The sequence below is a fragment of the Heliconius melpomene genome, unplaced genomic scaffold (genome assembly GCF_056956725.1).
Source record: "Heliconius melpomene rosina isolate 202511_hmr_F unplaced genomic scaffold, ASM5695672v1 ptg000035l, whole genome shotgun sequence".
NCBI lineage: Eukaryota > Metazoa > Arthropoda > Insecta > Lepidoptera > Nymphalidae > Heliconius > Heliconius melpomene.
In genome coordinates this window covers 76964-97082 of record NW_028181869.1, presented here as the reverse complement: position 1 = coordinate 97082, position 20119 = coordinate 76964, and the positions used below count along the sequence as shown (strand labels likewise).

General features: G+C 32.3%; 2 protein-coding genes and 1 pseudogene across 2 annotated transcripts; 2 read left to right on the top strand and 1 right to left on the bottom strand.

The window, feature by feature from the left end:
- Window positions 1–353: 353 nt before the first annotated feature.
- On the top strand, window positions 354–3211 carry LOC146526441 (4-vinylanisole receptor-like). Its single transcript, XM_085207124.1, has 5 exons — window positions 354–1292; window positions 1460–1559; window positions 2113–2217; window positions 2702–2857; window positions 3030–3211. The coding sequence occupies exons 1-5, from the start codon at window positions 490–492 to the stop codon at window positions 3090–3092; spliced, it is 1227 nt and encodes a 408-aa protein (XP_085063250.1). The 5' UTR covers window positions 354–489; the 3' UTR covers window positions 3093–3211.
- A 493-nt stretch (window positions 3212–3704) lies between these two features.
- Window positions 3705–7173, bottom strand: LOC146526440 (odorant receptor 82a-like). The gene is made up of 5 exons (XM_085207122.1): window positions 6380–7173; window positions 6197–6296; window positions 5182–5286; window positions 4516–4671; window positions 3705–4302 (listed from the first exon to the last, which is right to left on the bottom strand). The coding sequence occupies exons 1-5, from the start codon at window positions 7168–7170 to the stop codon at window positions 4249–4251; spliced, it is 1206 nt and encodes a 401-aa protein (XP_085063248.1). The 5' UTR covers window positions 7171–7173; the 3' UTR covers window positions 3705–4248.
- Window positions 7174–15906: 8733 nt separating this feature from the next.
- On the top strand, window positions 15907–19369 carry LOC146526439 (glutathione S-transferase 1-like; annotated as a pseudogene).
- The last annotated feature ends 750 nt before the right edge of the window (window positions 19370–20119 follow it).

Below are 20119 nucleotides of genomic sequence, written 5' to 3'. Positions count from 1 at the left end.
AGAATGGCAGGTACTAGCGAGGATGTCACGGTGAGAATGAAGAAGGATGTGCTCAGCTGGTTTGGGCACGTCGAACGAATGAGTGATGAAAAAATGGTAAAAAAGATTTATGATGAAAAAGTTAGTGGTAAGAGAAGTAGAGGGACACCTCGGTAGACCTTCGAAAACACAGTATCGAAGATACTGGAGGAAGGTCACGTAAAAAGCATGGGGGACCCCCCCCTAAGGGCATGTATGAAGAGGTTAATGACAGTGGACGAGGCGAAAGAGACTACCCCGCTAGGGATAAAGCGTGAAGCTATGCTAATACTAAGTAAAATATTTTATTAGGTTCCACGCCCACATAAAGGTGCTGTCGTTTAAAAGTGAAATTAATTATTTCACTATTTTTGAATGGTACAATATTACATACAACCATCTTCTTATATATAAATGAAACTATCTGCATAAAAGTGATCATATTTCAAAAAACTATTGAATTTAAGCAATATGTTGCTTCAAAAAATAATTCGAACTTTGAGCAGTCTTGAAAATCCCGAATATCCTTTATTAGGTCCCAATATCACAGGTCTTTATTGGTTTGGCCTCTGGCAATGCGGTCGCAAATATCGAGACGCCTTTTTTAACTTTGTACATTTCTGTTCGTTACTTTTCGTAATAAGCCAATTCTTGGAGCTATATTTCATGGAGAAAGATTTGTTGAAAGTTCTTTTCAATGTTACCATCACCGCTTTGGGCCTCGTGTCCATTTCCAAAACATTATTTTTCATTTTGTTTCTCAAAGATTGGAAATTGTTAATAAAAAATATATCAGCTGAAGAAATTCATGCATTATCTGTTGGAAATAAAAATGTGGTTAATTATATGAATCAATACAAGAGTTACTCAAGAAATCTGACTTACCTGTACTGGTGCATAATGCTGATGACGAGCTTCGTCATAATGCTGTCTCCATATCTAAAATTATTATCTAATAATTATCTCGAACTAGTTAAAAATGGGACAGAGCCATACCCACAAATGCTAAGTTCCTGGTTTCCATTCGATGACACTAAAATGCCTGGTTACTTCATATCAGTAACTGTTCATATACTAATAGCAATTCAAGGAATTGGGGTTATAGCAGTCTACGATTCTAATGCTGTTGCTATAATGTCATTTTTAAAAGGTCAAATGCAAATTTTAAAGTATAAATGTGAAAATATTTTTGGTGACGACTATGAGGTAATTTCGCAAGCAGAAGTGATTAGCAACATAAAAGAATGTCATCGATTACACAATTTCTTTATTGAGTAAGTATGGTTCTATATGTCACATGTTATTCCATAAAAATATTTGGAAATTAAAATTTTAATAATTAATAATTTATAATAATTTTATTTTTTGAATTTCATTATTATACAATTTAAATTAAATAATATTAATATAATACATTATTTATATTAACTATCTCTTACAGACAACATAAATTGTTTAACACAATTTTATCTCCGGTTATGTTTATTTATGTATTGGTTTGCTCCATCATGATTTGTTGCAGTGTAGTTCAGTTAAGTGTGGTAAGAAAACTTTTAATATTTATATATATAATATATTATATAATATATAATATATAATATATATAATATATTTTAATATTTATATATAAAATAATTTTAATATTTCGTATAAAAATTCTGTTATGTTCTTGTATGACTAAGCACAGTGGTTGTGAGTTCGAATCCAACTTCGGGGAATTAACCATTTTCATTTCCTCCTTCTTGTAATAAGACAAAATTTTGGGTTAAGTTCAACCTATCAACACGCAATATCTCTAAAAATATATATTGAAATTTAAGAAATTTAATTTTACCAACTTTTTACTTTTCCTTTTTTCTGCTTTCATTATGACACTTACTAATTATACGTAGATCTAGTAATATAATAAAATGCGATGAATTGTGTTGATTAAGGAAGACGAAATAAATTTTCTGTTATTCAAACTTTAGGGGGTCGTTAGTTTCATCTTGACATTTTTCTTTTAGTTACAGTGGCTCCTTTAGCCCTAAACAGTCTTTATTTAAGTTGTTCAAAACAATACTAACTAATATTTACCATTTTTTTATATTACAGGAGGGAGTGCCGATATCTCAAAAGTTTTGGGTCATTGAATATACTACAGCACTGATAATTCAACTTTTATTGTATTGCTGGCATAGCAACGAAATTGCATATGAAGTATGTTTGTCGTGACAGTTTTTATTTTTCATTTTTAAATTTTAATGTGACAAAATATAGGTCATTCTATACAATAAAAACTTTTTTCTATAGAAGAGATTATTTTACAGTTAAGTACTGTTTTTGAAAATTAAGACTCCCTAACTAACTACAACGTTTGAATATTATAAAAAAATATGGGTAGACTTGAAATAAATATTCTACCATAATATAATTTATATTTAGTAATAGAAATCCATCTAATTAAAAAACTGAAAAATGTAACAAAACCAGCGGACCCAAGAATATTTATTAAATATATCTATTTATGAAATTATTTGCAATTTTCAATAGAATTAGTAATTCTCATGACGCTATCCCACAAAGACCTCAATTTTAGTTGGCCTCAATGCTAGTCATTAACTTTCCCACCAGGTTCCCAGGTTCCGTTTGCCTACCCTGCTTTAGGCGGGATAGCTATAAAAAAACCTATTTAATTTTATAGAGTGGATCAGTTGATTTGGGTGTCTATACGAGTAATTGGTGGCGTGGAGATGTTAGACTTAGGCGTCATGCTCTACTGCTAGCTGGAAAATTATCACCCATGTTTATATTGGACGCTGGGCCGTTTAACCAGTTTTCTATGACTACTTTTATTAATGTAAGTAACAAAAATGTTTTTTTAAGGTAAATTAAATTACCCTAGGATTTGTTTAGTTATTGACAATTTTTTCATCAATATTAAGTGATTGTTAACAAAAAACGACAGAATTTAATTCTAAAGCAGTTCGTATCGTTCACGAAATATGTAATGGAGTCCAATTTAATTTCAGATAATGAAAGGAGCCTACAGCTTCTACACGCTTTTCACTCAGATGCCCGAAAATAAGGAATAATATTTTTATCAAGACATATTAATTATAGTATTAAAATATCTTACAAATGAAGATTTTATATCTATTAAGCACTATTCATTAGATTTAGATTTTATTTAATAGATATAATTATTTATCAACATGACTTGAGTTAATAAATTAATCATAATTATTTTTTGTTTGTTTTAATTGCGTAACCAACTAACAATTACATTTTTTATATATTTATCTTTTATGACGCAAATGAGTGAGCGTTCCAGTTAGCTGATGATAAGAGATCAGCGCCGGCCTAGATCCTTTGCAGGTGGAGATAGACCCACATTTGAAGACACCTATGACACTTCGAGGTACATTTGAAGACACTTATGACACCTTGAGGCACTTTTGAAGATACTTGTGTCATATCGGCGCACCTTTGAAGACACGTATGACACATCGAAGCGTATTTGAAAATACTTAAGTCACATCGACGCACTATATTTTTATTCCAATGAGTCAAAGCTTATTTGACATAAAAAAATATTATTTGTCTTTGTCATATGGTCACATGACATCGATCGTGACCTCAACCCGTAGTGAACGGGTTAAATATACAAAATATTAAAGAAATTAAACATCATTTTATTATGCTTTATTATACAGTAAAAACTTTGCTGAAACAATTTTCAAATATTATGAAAGTTTAGAAAATATTATTTTTATTTGAACTATAGTAGTATTTAGATTGCTTGATTGAAAAAATAGCTTTAGATTTTTTTGAATTATATAATATATAATTTCTTTTTATCTTTGTGATTTACCAGGACAGGCAGAGAAAACCTAATGTTAAAACACTATGTTTTCCAAACGATACTCAATTTTCGAGATATTGCTTGTCGTCATATCAGAGCGAAGAAGTGAAAATAATACATACACACACATGGAATCGAACCGACAATCATCGAGTTTACAGCCAGAGGCTGTTCCACTGAGCCACGATGGTTTCTTATCAATTTCTATACGTTTACAATATTAGTGTAAGCTTTTAACGTGCTTGTAAATTAGCTTCTTATTCAGCGAAATTAGAAACATATTATTATAATTTGATTTTATATAATTAGTAGCGAAAATTCATATGAGCGATTGCGAAATATAACTTCTGCAAATGATATTGATATTTTTTTCCTAAAGAAATGTTCTAATCTTCCCTCTTGCTTAACAGCGTGTAATAGCTATACGAGCCCTTTAATATCTGAAAAGAAAATAGTAATTTATACAATTTTTCATTAATTAAATACCTTATTTTCTTTTTAGTAAGAAACGGAGTGTCTTAATATTAGGTTCCCAGGTTCCCTCTGCCTACCTTGCAATGAGCGAGATACAGCCTCAAGCTTAAAAAAACTTCCATATCCAAATAATCCTTCTTTATGTACCTGACCATTTGTTCTTATTTTAGTATACGTACCGCAACAAATGTAGCAACAGTCAGCTTAGTGAAGGGCCCAGCTGTGAATATAACACTTTTATTCAGTTGACCTCCAAGCAGCACTATACTGCGGCGTATGCGGACCCCTTGTGACCACCAGGCACTAGTGTAGACACCCTCATCGACTTTTAAACTCTGGAATATTAGCATATCATAAGCAAATGCTAATATATGATAGCTTCACGCTGTATCCCGCACACAGCAGGGTAGGCAGAGGGTTTTAGTGAATCGATCTTAGGCGATAATGAATTTTTAAGATATAAACTCAATAATTGAAATTTTACGGCGTTAAGTTCCACCACTCAACACGTAATATGTCGAATTAGGATCAAAAATGTATACGGCAAAGCGAAGTGATTTGATATTAAGTTATCTTTGCATATCAGCGATTGGGAATAATATGGGACATAGAATGAATCTAAAGCTCTACAGAATATTATACTTTTAAAGTAACGCTATTAACTATTTCAGATTGTTCTAAACATTTTTAAAATGTTATTCCACGTTTAAGAAAGAAGAATCTTGGAAACCGTCTAACGGTGGAGGTGGACGTCCAAGAGACGCAGGTTCAAATCCCGCTACATTAAAATATTTAAACGTTTACAAATGGATATATTTCAAGTTAATTATAAAAAAAAAACATACCATATACAAAACCTTATTGCTGTGCCAGCAATATAAAAAAAGCTGAGCGACGAGAGCAACGAGATATTCGGCTATCCAAACTTGTTGCATGGTCGTCGTGCCTTCCTACAAAAATGATATGAGAATAATATTTTTTGCTTCTATTCATTGAGATATTTTTCATTTGCAAGTTTATAATGAGACCGTCATAGCACAGAGGCACAAGGGTGTTATTATATGGGGGATGGTAGTGGGTTCGATCCCGGCTCGAGTAAATTAATTATTATTTATTAATATTTTCTTTTTTTTAAAATATTAATTATAGTTTATATTATAGTTTAAAAAATATTCTGTTGCCACTTTAACCGTTTCACGTTTAGTAAAGATGTGAAGTATTATTTTTATTATTTTCATAAAATTATAATTCTTTAATTCTAGTCTCAAAGGACTAAAAAACAAGCAACAAGGTTCCTTATTTATTCTTTACTTTTTCTGTTTGTTAAAAGTAAAGAAAAAAATAAGGAAGCATTTAAAAAATGCTCAGAAAGTTTCCTTTCATTAAAATAAATTGCATTTGTCTTTGTCCTTTGTACACAAGGAATATAAAAAGTGGGACGCCTACATGAGGCGTAGGAATAGATTTTTAAGTGTTCTTAAAACTGATATAGCTTAGTTGCGAAGTATTCATTGTATCGTTGTGGGGTAGATGCCAACTCAGGAAAAAAATATGTATCCCGCACATAGGAGAGCAGGCAGAGGGAACCTGGGAACCTAGTGTTAATAAACTTCGTTCCCACACTTCCATTACCCACTTTCCGCCGAATTCTGGAGGCATTGCATGTTGAGTGGAGGAACTCAACGTTGCGGTTTGGTTCGTTACCAGCAGAGCGAGGAAATGAACATATTATTATTGAAAATATATTTGTATTTGTAAATATATTTTAAGTTTTAAATGTTTTCGTTTTTCATATTTGGCTTATCTGAATAAACTATTTATCATATTTCTAATTTGGAAAACATATTTTAAATTACGTACCGTAGTTAGTTGAACTGCGCTTGCACAAATCATGAGCGAGCAGATAATAACATACAAGAACATTACAGGTGAAAGAAGTGAATTTAGAATTTTAGAATACCTGTTAATAAAAAATATCAATATTAAAAAAGAATGAAAGAGTTATATATATTTTAATTTGGCCTTTGTTTAGCATCTCCTCACTTTATTAAAAGTACATGATGGTGATGACATTCCTTGATTCTTTTGACTGCAGTATTATAACTGATAAATTCTTCTCCATTTCCAAATAGATCGGCACATTTTTCCCTCAAAAATTCGAACTGTCCAGCAAAAAATGACATTAAGACAACGGCGTTCGAATCATATGTAGCCACTATACCTCCCCCGTAGAAACAGATCAGAGAATGAAACACGACTATTGTCCAATATCCAAGACCTCGGGTTTTGTCAAAAGGTGTCCAAGAACTCATTATTTCAGGATATGCCAATGTACCATTCCTTATCTGTTCTCTCCGTTGTAAAGAAGAGAAATAGAGAACTAAAGGAGCCAAAATTACGGTAAACACAGTAGCAGTGACCAGACACCAATAAAAATACGTCACTGCTCTGGAATATTTAGTATATTCATTGACAATCCTTTTTGTTTTATTACTTTGTTTATTCAGTTGCTGTTTTTCAACTAATGATACAAATTCAAAAATTTCTCTCCAAGATTTTTGCCATGAAATAAAGGTTGTAGCTTTAACAACACATACTGTGCTCAGCATTGTCACCGACAAATTCCTTAAAGCCATCTCTAAGTTTGACCTGATATACCAAAGTTCTATATATTGACTCATTACAAATATAATAGCAAAAATGTGAATAGTATTATATGCAATTTTAGCTTTTCCTTTGTTCGGTTGCCACATGCCCCATGTCTGTAAGCCCCATAAAGTAGGTCCAAGTAAAGGATATTCAGGATCCTCTAGGCTTGGAAAGAGTATCACCATTTTAATAAGGTTTTAGCAACAAAAACAGCAGTCCAATGTAAGCAACTGCTTTATTCAAAAGTTGCTAAGAAATGACAGAATTTATACGAATCGTCAATACAATACAAATACATAAGTGATGCTCGTGGATTTTTACGTTAATAATAGTATACAACAAACATTTCTTGTCATACGAATCGTGATAATAATTGGAGCAAGTATTTATTAATTCCAGAGATCCACTTTTGGGAAAGTCCCCTTTTTTCTAATGAAGCTTTTAGATTTATATGACGACTCTAAACTGATTTTATGAACATTTCTCTTATATAATGAATCTTAAAAAACAAAAGAGAACGCTAAGCAATACTGGTTATAGTTATTTTAAATAAAAAAATACTTTAAATATGTAATAACCATATAAATATGTATTAAAATTCAGGCGGAAATCTGAATTTCTTAGCACCATATTGACTCTGCTACGAGAAAATAGAATAAAGCAACATCAAATTTATAATTTATGATATAAATTAAATTTAAAAAATAAACATACATACTACATTTTTGCTACAATATGTATATAGTAACTTAATATTTCTCAAGTAGTAGTTTAGTTTCTTAAATAATTGTGGGGTAACTATTATAGTAGGATAGACACCTGTCCTAACAAATCAAAGTAAATTACATACTTCATACTAAAATTTAAAACGTGAGGGACGTTGTATTTTTTCTTAAGAAAAAAATTACACTTTTTATTTGATAACATACAATTTCTTTATTGATATTGTGACATATATAAAGAAAATATTTTAGAGATCAGTTTATACAATAATGAAGCCAGACGTGGTTCAAGGGCACCAGCGTGGGAACACGATAGGTTGTGAATTCGATTCTCACTCGAAGAAAAAAAATATATAAATATCTAATATTTTCAATTCCTCGTAACAAGTTAAAGCACGGAAAAGTGGGGAACGGAGTGCCTTAACCCTAGGTTGCCTCTGCCTACCCTGCTGTGTGCGGGATGACTTACAAGGAATACAGCGTGGAGCTTATAAATTTAGCTAATATAATAAAAAATAAAGACTTTTTATGATTTGTAAAATGATATTGTTACGATTTTGATTTACAATAAAAAAAAATTACAACAATAAAGATATAAATTTGGTTATATAAAGGGCATTCAAAGTATAAAAACATGTTTATAAAAAGTAATAGCATTTTTTTAAAATAAACAAAATATGTAATAGAGTAATAGAACTTTTTTAAAAAAATACTTATTAATATAGTGAAAAGAAAAAAAATTGTAAACTTTCATTACGTTATATTCATTTAATGAAAAAGCGAGGCAGTAAAACTTGAAAGTTATGCCATCTAGTGACCGACAGAATAACAATTTTGATAACGCCATCTAGCGTTCAATAGTCGTCTTTTTATAAGTTATATCGGAACCATAACATTAACAAATTTATTGTATAGCAATAGGAGCAAAAGTGAATAGATGCCGTAGATTAAAAAGATAACTCAAAATGCCAGTAAGAAGTTTATAAGTTAAAATGGTTTTATTATAATAAATATGTATTTTAATTATTGATCCATTCTTTTATTGTTAGTCAAACTTCTTACATATTTAAATTATCCTAAAAGTTGGAATATTTTTCAACTTTTTATTACAATAAATTAATTAATATTCTATAGCGAAAATTTACAGTTTATTATCTCAGACGCTTAATCTTATAACCACGCCGATTCAAATCTTCTTAGGGTAGACATTTTTACAAGGGATTTTGGAGAAACTACTTACCATTCCATGAATCACAATGCTCATCACGTGAAAGGATGAGGAGCTTTCCTCATAGAGGGGGAGGAGGAGCAGGAGGAGGGAGGAGAAAGGAAGGGGAAGAGTGTCTGAGACTTGCAATCCTCGTGAAAGATAAGGGGCACATGTATTCTGCAATTTGCACTCATGCCTCTACAACATTAATTTTTCATTTAATTTTATTTTAACATTTTAAACAATCATAATGTCTTAGAGTTCCACAACCGAACCTGCAATTTCTACGTACGAAAAATAACATGAAGCTAAAAAAAATATTAAGTCACCTTTGAAATACAAATGAGCAATTAATTCCCCCGTGTGGAAATCGAACCCATTAACGTTGCCTTTATAGTTATACGCTGTGCCACTGTACCACAACTGCCGCTGTGCGTAGAAACGTTAAATTTGGACAAAAGTTTACTTTCGTAATCTGGACATCCACTAAGAAGGGATTTTGAAAAATTTTAACCCTAAAGGCGTGAAATAGGGGTTCAAAGTTTGTATGGAAAAAAATTTAAATCGGCACCGATTTTTATAAAATTTGAAATTTAGATTTTTAAAAGTATTTAATTGAACATGTGTTTCATCGTTTTCTAGAATTCTCCCCCTAAGGGTGCAAATAAGGGGTTGAAAATTTGTATAGGTTTTTTTTTAAATCGTCACCAATTTTTATAAAATTTGAAATTCAGACTCTTAAACGTATATAATTAAACACATGTTTCATGGTTTTCTAGAATTCACCCCCTAAGGGTTCAAATAAGGGGTTGAAAGTTTGTATGGAAAAATCTTTAAATCGCCACCGATTTTTATAAAATTTTAAATTTAGATTCTTAAAAATATTTCATTGAACACATGTTTTATGGGTTATTAGAGTTCACCCTTAAATACGCAAGCGAAGCTGCGCGCGTCCGCTAGTCTCTTAATAATAATACTACATTTACATATTTTACACGTCCATTTTTGAAATTACCAGATACCCAATTAACGAGTATTAAATAAACCGTTAGACAGAGCATGCAACGGCGTTTTATAGCTCACCCAGCTTTGGACTGCCTCCACATGGCCGGAATCCAAACTATTTTATCGCTAAATTTCAGATGTCTGTGGGCAGCAAGTTATATGGGACCTTACTTTAATCCACCAAGAGTGTGTGAGCTTAAATAACTAACTTTTAGAAGCGTTTTCTATACTTAATCCATGATAAATAATATTATCTTATGATTCAAATTCATAATATTCTTTATTCAAATAGGCAATTATTATAAGCACTTTTGAATCGTCGAATGAACATGTGAACAAAAAGCTACCACCGGTTCGGAAGGCAGCTCTGCTGAGAAGAGCCGGCAACAAACTCAACAGATGCTCTTTTCAAAATCAATGGTACAATTTGTTATATTAGCTGGCAGCTATCCTGCATTACATTCAATAGACATTAATTCCTTACATGTTTATCCTCTAAATATTCTTGAACAGTGTAATAAGCTTTACTTGTTAGAATTTTTTTTACAGTTATTTTAAATTTTGGTAGTGGCAAACTAAGAATACACTGCGGAATTTTATTATATACACGTATACTCAGACCCATAAAAGATTTATTAACTTTTTGGAGGCAAAAACTCGGCGTAACAAATTAATATTATTGTTTTATCTTATCTTTATTTCTCGTTCCTATCGTATGACTGTCACTATTTTTTTTGCCACGATTGACGACAGTCGTGGCGCAGGGGCACAAGCGTGTTAACTCGACAGGGTTTGAATTCTCGGTAATGAGGCAATGCCCCCAAAATTCAGTGAAATGTGGGGAACGGAAGTACAATGATCGTACTTGGATTCGAAGAAATAAAATATATAATATTTTTGTTTCTTCGCTCTGGTGTCGCATGCGGAATACAGAGTATAGCTGAAAATAAGAAAAATGCATTCTATTGTAATTAAGAATTTATTAAAAAAAACTTATGCAAATCTACAAAATGACTGTTTATTTCATATTGCAAGCAAACTATGCAAAACCAAAATATTTCTTATTCAGTAAATTCTATTAACTAACAACAATTCCTAATAGCTATCAACAACAAAATTGAATTCACAGTTTATTTTTCTTTTCAGTCTGTAATTCAACGTCTAGACTGAATTTTAATACAATAAGACATAAAGAAACAATTGGCTTCAGCTACCAGCTCATATAAAAACGCGATGCATTTCACAATTTTCACATTGTAGCCGTTTTTTACGGAATATTGGCATCGGAAAGCTATAAATTCTGGAAAATAATCTGATAGTAATTCAGTGGTCTGCATCCGAATCCACCACTTTGAACCAAAAATCATGTTAAAATTGTATTGTATTTTTCATTATACGGTAAGTCGGATGAATCGTTTGGTTGCAGGGCGGTTGGAAGAGCGCTTGTGTTTTTCATAGGGATTATTAACATAGAATTTTCATTTTCATATTTTATATAATGAAAATAAATTTTAAATTATACTGTGATGTTTTTATATGGCAACAATCTATATTTTATATATATCAATATTGTAAAACAACTCCTTCGTCGCGTCTGTCTGTCTATCTACCTGTTCGTGGTTAACGTAAAAACTACTGCACAGATTTTCATGAAAATTTTAAGTAAAATTATAGTTTTTAAATCTTTGATTCTAGCAGTTCTGTAAATAAAAATAAATTTTATTCAAATAAATATTCTATGACCAAAGTTCACAAAAATACCTACCATGGATGAATTCTTATCAAGGCCAGTTATTTAATCATTGAACCTTTTTAAATTGACCAAATAAAAATTTTGCAATGCGCTCTACGAAAAATGTTTGTAGTAATATACATATTTACAACGCAAAAACTGCTGAATCGATCATAGACAGTAGGTGCATTTATTTCTGAAACAATTAAATATTCTTTTACGATTACGATAATATAATATCAAAATTATAGAAATATTCACATTAGAAATGCGCTGCAAATGTAAAATATTAGAACTCAAAAGTAATTCAGTGTATTGAATAAATAATTATATAATTGAAGCGAGAGAAGCCGCAAGCAGATCGCTAGTATTATATTAATAAACTAATAACTAAGTAAATAATAACTAAGTGACTTACTTTCATTCTCCCCCTCTTTTTATGTTTTCTTTATATGTTTCTGTCTCAATTTTTTTTCATATAACGGAATAGTAAATTTAATAATTTTTCTGAATGAGGATCGAACCCACAACCATTGTGTTTGCAGTTCGATGTTCTACATTGTCCTCAAAAATTTACTTTAAAATATTTCTTTTTACACCAAATAACGAGCGTCAAAACGGCAGAGACAGGATTCAAGTGGTGGAACTATTGACTGTGAGATTTAAGCCGCGTCTTCACCTAAAAGGTACGAATCTCAAATCTCTTTAAGTTTAAATTTTTATCTGTTTTCTAAAATATTCACGCTGTATCCCGCACATAGCAGGGTAAGCAGAGGGAACTTAATGTTTAGACACTCCTTTCCCCACTTTCAGCCGATTTCTGGAGGCACTGTGTGTTGAGTGGCAGAACTCAACGCCGCACTTTGCCTTGAGGCCAGAGCGAAGAAACGAAAATATAAAACTAAATAAATATTTCACTTCCTCGAGTGGGGATCGAACCCACAAACGTCGCGTTACAGTCACACCCTTGTGCCGCTGCGCCACGACGGCCTATAATAAAAAAAATATTTTCAATAATAAAAAATATATCTAAAAAATATCTTTATTATTACTTTTATAATTAAAATAATTATGTACTCATGAACTTCGTGACTCGAAGATAATAATGGGTTCTTACATATATTTAATAATTTCATAAAATACATATATTAGTTGTTGGTTAATTCGATGTTTTACACATTTCAATTGTTATCCACTTTTTAAGTAAGTAACCTTTATTAATATAATAAAGTACGTGAATCTGTCTGTTTGAGTGCGCTATATATTGGGCATAGAAGAGAAAGCAGAGGAACCTGGGAACCTTGTTATGAGATACTCCATTTCCAATAATCTATTCCGCTCCCTTCTTTCCTCCGAATACTGGGGACATGCAGGGTGAGTGACAGAGCTCAACGCTGTGCATTTTGCCTCGTTACCAGAACGAGGATGAAAATATTAAATACTATATTTAAAGAACTACTGTTGTGTACAGTGTCTGTGAGACTACCATTTCAGTCGCAGAGGGTTCAATACAACTATATAAATATGTTCTGAAATTATTGAAAAGGAATTAATGAAATTATAGAATAAAGTATATTCATCGTAAAATTTTTACTAGTTTTTTTTTTTTTAAAAATCATGAGATTTAAAAATAAATGTAGAATTATATACGAAGCCTAGCACGTTGATTTACATGCTGCAATAGCTTCACAAGGACCCACGAAGTTTGTGGGCTCTATAGTAAAGTTACGCATAAAAAAGTGCAAATATGGAAGTTACGAAAAGAGGAAATTCCATTTTTGTTATTTTGTAAATTGAATACATAAAAAATGCTCTTTATAATTTAAGGTAAGGTAGGTTTTGTGTGATTTAAAGGAATGGATCTTTTTCGCTTCGCTTCGCTTTCGCTGTATCTCGCTGCATAGCAATACGTGTTGAGTGTTAAGACACTCGTCTTCATATGCTTTTTCTCCTGCGCAACGACGTTATTACTATTTGAAATACGGATAATTTCTACTCCAAATTATTAATTTATAAAATTTAGGCCTTTATAGCAGAATGGAACGGAGACTGTCCGTAAATGCTACTGTTTTAGGTTCGAACCTCATTCGAAGAAATTAATTATTTTCATTACATCCGCCTTTCAATCTTATCTATTATCTATATATATAAAAGGACTTGTCCTCACTGACTGAGGTAAGACGCACGCACAGCCTTAACCACTGTGCGTAGAAACGTGAAATTTGGACAGATGTTTACTTTCGTAATCTGGAGATCCACTAAGAAGGGATTTTGAAAAATTTTAACCCTAAAGGTGTGATATAGGGATTCAAAGTTTGTATGGAAAAAAATTTAAATCGGCACCGATTTTTAGAATATTTGAAATTTAGATTTTAAAAAATATTTAATTGAACACGTGTTTCATCGTTTTCTAGAATTCTCCCCCTAAGGGTGCAAATAAGGGGTTGAAAGTTTGTATGGAAAAAGTCTTAAATCGCCACCGATTTTTATATATTTTAAAAGCTTTTATTTAACTTGCAATGTATGTATGTGGGTTCGGGTGAAATCTTGGAGCTCAATTTTGAAGTAGATATCGTCAACCGATTGAGCTGAAATTTTGTATACACGTTTACTTTGGATGACAATGCACGATAAAATATGTGACGTCACTCTAAATGTAATATGGCGGACCAGGCAAGATGGCGGAATTGTTATTTTTAATGTACTTCTACAATATGGGTATCAAATGAAAGAGCTCGTTGAGAGCAACTTGAAAAATAATGTGATGTCATTCTAAATCCAATATGGCGAACCATCCAAAGTAACAGAATAGTTATTTTTGATGCACTTGTATATTACGGGTATCAAATGAAAGGGCTTCTTGAGAGCAACTTGAAAAATGATGTGACGTCATTCTAAATCCAATAAAGCGGACCATCTAAGATGTACGAATAGTTATTATTTTTGCAATTCTGCAATATGGATATCAAATGAAAGGGCTCATTGAGAGCAACTCGAAAAATAATCTAACGTCATTCTAAATCCAATATGGCGGACCATCCAAGATAGCCAAATAGGTAATTTTAGTCTACTTGTACAATATGAATATCTATTGAAAGGGCTCGTTGAGAGTAACTCGAAAAATGTGACATTTTTCTAAATCCAATATGGCGGAACATCTAAGATGGCGGAATAGTTATTATTTATGCACATCTGCAATACGGGTATCAAATGAAAGAGCTTGCCGAGAATAATTAGAAAAATAATATGACATCTAGTGTGAGAAACCAGAAGGTTGAAGGTTGAAATGCCAGGAGGAAGAATCCTCTTGGCATTAATCCCGGCTATTGCCAGGGTCTGCCTTCCTACTCAACCTACTCCACTTTGCGCGGTCAGGCAGCATTATACGGCCATGGACATCGTGATCGATGCCTCCAGACTCGTGCATAACGGATCCAAGGTACCTGAACTTTTCTGACTTAACGGTTGGCTCAGGACCTATAAGGATCGTGCTCGAGTCCGGGCTCCCGCAGGCCATGTACTCGGTCTTCGACACATTTAGTTTAAGACCGCGGTTCTCAAGCGTACCCTTCCAGAGGTTCACTTTACGCTCCAGCGTCAGTCGGTTCTCGTCAATGAGTGCTATGTCGTCAGCATACATCATCAGCTATGGAGGCTGCACTACATTGAATAAGAACGGAGGAGACTAAGGACGGAACGGAGACTAAGAGTCGAGCCCTGGTGAACCCCCACTGTAATCAGGAAGGGTCTAGTGTCGCCAACAGCATTCCTAACCATAGAAGAGGAATCGTGGTACATGTCTCTAGTGTGAGAAACCTAGCCAGTGGTAACTAAAAAGTAAAAAATAAATTATAAGCAAAAAATCATTTTTAGAAAAAGCTTTTATTTAAACGCTTTAAAAAGGAGATAATAATTTTTTTCTTTTAAATTTTAACTATCAACTCATAACCTCATTGTACACAATTTATATGATCATAAAAGCTTGTCGCGTTAATCAATATTTAATTAAATTGAAACTTTAAAAATTGAAACTTAGCAGATTTTTCATAATTAAATTAGCACTAGTTTAGTTACACAAGTAAATCGCGCGACAAGCTTTTATGATCATATAAATTGTGTACAATGAGGTTATGAGTTGATAGTTAAAATTTAAAAGAAAAAAATTATTATCTCCTTTTTAAAGCGTTTAAATAAAAGCTTTTTCTAAAAATGATTTTTTGCTTATAATTTATTTCTCTTACAGCGATAAGTCATGGTGCTAACACTTTACAGTTCAAGTCCAAGCCCGTCGTGCAGGTCGGTGGTAATGTTGTTGAATAAGCTGAATTTGACTGACGTGAAGCTAGTCGATGTTAATTTAGTAGAAAGGGAACAATTTCAAGAGAGCTTTTTAAAGGTAATTTCACAAAATTTTCACATGTTTTTCGTTATTTTCATTATAAAAATATATATATTTGTTATATGTTTCATTGTTTGTATTATGTATAAATCTAAATTGTAGCGTGAGAAATAATTCCTGGCACTAACTATTATATATTTCAGATGAATCCTCAGCATACCATCCCCACGATGAAAGACGACGATTTCATATTTTGGGACAGGTAAAAAATCTTAAAATATAATATATAACGAAAAAGCGATTTATTTTTTATAATCCGACTGCCGCGAAGCCCTAAGGGGTTATGTTTTAGCGCGTATGTTTGTATGTCCGTTTCTTTGTTCCCTTGTAACTGTGAAAGTAGTATACCGATTTTGATAAATGATTTGTCGTTGGGTACGCCTCAACGGCGCGAGTAAATATTATTCATTTGATACTTATATTTATTATTTTTAGGGTACCTATAATATAATAAAAAATATTACATACATACATACAAGGTACGCGCGAAAAACATAACCCTTCCTTAGCAGTCGGGAAAAAGTAATAAACTACTAAAGATTTACATCTTATATCTATATATATAAAATCGAAAGGTCACTCACTCATCACGAAATCTCAGAAACTACAAGTGCTAGGAATCTGAAATTTTGCATAGGAGTTACTTATAGGACGTAGGTGCTCGCTAAGACGGGAATTTATAATATTCGACTTCTAAGGGATTGTTTTTGGGGTTGAAAGTTTGTATGAAACTTCGTTACTACAAATGCTAGGAGTCTCAAATTTTGCATGGACGTCACTTATAGGACGTAGGTACTCATGGAGACAGAAATTAATAATAACGTAGTTTACGCAGGCGGAGCCGCAGGCGGGCCGCTAGTATTAAATAAAATCTAAAAATGTACAAAGAAAAGAATATATTTCTACTAAGCTATTAGTGAGGCACGCTTGGTTCATTACTGGTCAGCCAACGAAACTGCTTGGAATGCAGTAACAAAATTCTTGATTAAAAGCAGACACTGTCGCCAAATCACGTACAAATAATATTTGTTCTGTATATTATTTAATTTGACGCTAGTCGTGGCGCAGTTGGAATAACCGAACGAAAGGTTGTAGGTTCGATTCCAACTGGAGGAAATATAGTCAGTTGCGTAGCACAATATAATTTCATATGTATATGTAAATAATCCGCAAAACTCAATAGTTTTTAACTATTTGGCGCCCGTGGCATGATGCCCCCTTACCCCCCCCCCCATCTCCCTCTCACGTACAATACTGTTATATTGCAATTGTGTCTGAATTTCAATATTTTTTTAAAATTAATATTAAAGTTATCTATCAATATCAAAAATATTTTTTCCCCAGCCACGCTATAGTCATTTATTTGATTACATTATATGGAAAAGACAATAATAACCTGTACCCCAACGATCCTAAGAAACGAGCTATTATTAATCAAAGAATATTCTTTGATAGTGAAAAATTACTTCCGGCGATAGGAGTGTTGGTATGAATTTATAAATATTAATCTACATTTATAAATATTAATCTAGTTCTTACGAATTCAGGTCGTCGTGACATAACGGTACAGTATGACCATGGATTCGGATTCGATTTCTACTCTTCCAATGAATAGATTATTTTCTTTTCGTGAGTGACGTTGAATTCCTCCACACAACACTTAACGGCCGGAGGGAACCTAGTGTTAAGACACTCCGTTCCCCTCTTTCCGCCGAATTTTGGAGGCATTGCGTGTTGAGGTGGTGGAACTCAATGCAGCGTTTTGCCTCAACACTAGAGCGAAAATGAAAATATAAACTTTACCACCAGTCGGTTTACAGTCGGCTTTTAACCAGTCGGTTTAGTCTCACTCTACTCCATGCCCCTGCTCCATGACTGGTCTGTTTCATATATTTCATAATTTATATTTCTTCATCCGGATTTTGATTTTAGTATATTGTGTAATATGTGTTCCTACCTAATATAGCCTTGCACAACCAAATGGGGCTATTTCATATCTTAAGATATGATAAAATTTTATATATTTATGTATTAACCAATGATTCAACTGTAGTATACATAAATGATTTTTGACCAACTTCGAAAAGGGAGGGGTTTTCAATTCGACTGTATTTTTTTGGGATGGTTCTTAAGTATGTATATTATAACTAGATGAAATAAATTAGATAGCAATGTGAAGAAGCTCTAATGTTAAGTATTTTAAAATATTAATTTGTGTATTTTTTTTATTTGCTGTCGATATTCCGAGTATCGAATGCACAAATATTCTAATTATACCTATATATATGATCTTCATCATTTTATTCTGTTTTAGGCACCAATTTTTTACGCAGGAGAAAAAAGTTTTAAAAAGGAAGATTTGAATAAGATTTCTGAAACTTATGATTTTGCTAAGAAATTTCTCACTAAGAATTATTTTGCTGGAGACGAAATTACTTTGGCCGATATTTGCTGCGCTTCTTCTATCAGCACTTTAAATCTTATAACACCAATTGATAAGAATACGTACGTATACCTAATCTATACTTATAATAAAATTGTAAGATATATGTATAAGAAAAAATTTTATTTGCCAAGTAAAACAAACAGGCTTAGTAATTATATATTGTAGTAAGGTAGTTGTAGCATTACTTGACAAAGACTACAAAATTTTAAAATCTTTCTTTAATTATTTTTAGTTTATTTCTTACTTTTTAGTTATTGAAGTCGGTTTGTTTTGTTAAAAAAATATTAATTATAATAAAATTTTTTATTTGTTTAGTTTACGATTTTAAGTGATGGGTAGACCTTAAAAGGATGTTTCTCGAACGAGTTCGTAGTAGTTGTACTATTATATATAGTAATTTCATCTTAATTTGGCATATTGACAAATAAATAGACACATAAAATATTTGGTCGAATTGACAACTTTCCGTTTTTTTCAAGTCGGTTGAAAATGAGAACATCCTCTTTTTTGAAGTTGGTTGAAAAGAATTATTGTAAAAATATGTATTACAACTACGTAGGCCATCCATGGCCTTCATCAGTAACACACGAGCCTTTACAAAAAATATCCAAATCCATATAACGGCCATATATATAGCCTATAAAATTTAAAGAGTGTCCTCAATTTCTCCAGGATCCCATCATCACATCTTGCCATGGTCACCATAGGACTACCTGTGAGGTATAGCTACCTTGATATATGTATTTTTTTCTAGGTATCCTAAACTACGATCATGGCTAGATCGCATTTCAAAAGAAGAATTTTACAAATAAAGGCAACGAGCCCGGCTTGAATATTTTGAATCAATATATCCAGATGTTGATGTCGTAGACTTTATGGAGAGTAAAGAAAAATATAATGTTAAGGATTTATTTTCAAATGAAATCGAATAAAGTGAATTTATATTAATCTCGTGTTATTTTAGGGTGCGCCTGTCAGTCTGTCCGTCTGTAACCAGGATGTACTCGTATCTCATGAATTGCTAGATAAAAGACAATTAAACTTCTCTTAACAATGTGTATTATCTGTATAATTTGACATATGTCATTAGAAAGTAACTAAATTAACAAAATTATTAATAGCCGACAATTAAGATATGCGACTAGCTGTTGACATTGGACTTTAAAAGTGGATTTTGTTCTATTAACCTTTTAAATTCAGACACAGGAAATCTCGGAATTTGTTGTTAAGCAATTACTATCAAGACCAGACCAGCATTTCCTTATTCTAAAGTGTTTACGAGCCGCTAAGAACACTTCCTGAAACGATTTCGTTAAAAATTCAGTCAAAGTAATTTTAGTGCCTAGTTGGAGCCTATCTTTAGACTGGTAAATCTTTCTTAGGAATCTTTCTTAGTACCAAGTCTATGATAAGACTCAATTGATGCAGACTTAACTTCGGGCAACTTTATATGCTTGGATAATATTTCTATTGTCTTCTGTAAAATATCCTCATCTTTCTCCTGCTTAATGTCATGGAGGAGCACATTTCGCCTCGAGTGTTTATTTACATTTCTTCACTCTGATGTCGAGGCAAACAGCGGCGGAAAGTGAAGAACTGAGTGCCGGATACAACGTGAAG

Excerpts from the sequence above, each read along its gene's own strand:
- LOC146526441 (XM_085207124.1), top strand. The coding sequence starts at position 490 with ATGTTGCTTCAAAAAATAATTCGAACTTTGAGCAGTCTTGAAAATCCC. Across the intron at positions 1,560-2,112 it reads GTGTAGTTCAGTTAAGTGTG|GAGGGAGTGCCGATATCTCA; the intron begins GTAAGAAAACTT and ends TTTATATTACAG. Across the intron at positions 2,218-2,701 it reads GCAACGAAATTGCATATGAA|AGTGGATCAGTTGATTTGGG; the intron begins GTATGTTTGTCG and ends TTAATTTTATAG.
- LOC146526440 (XM_085207122.1), bottom strand. The coding sequence starts at position 7,170 with ATGGTGATACTCTTTCCAAGCCTAGAGGATCCTGAATATCCTTTACTT. Across the intron at positions 4,672-5,181 it reads GCAATAAGGTTTTGTATATG|AGTTTAAAAGTCGATGAGGG; the intron begins GTATGTTTTTTT and ends CTAATATTCCAG. Across the intron at positions 4,303-4,515 it reads CTGTTGCTACATTTGTTGCG|ATATTAAAGGGCTCGTATAG; the intron begins GTACGTATACTA and ends TTTTCTTTTCAG.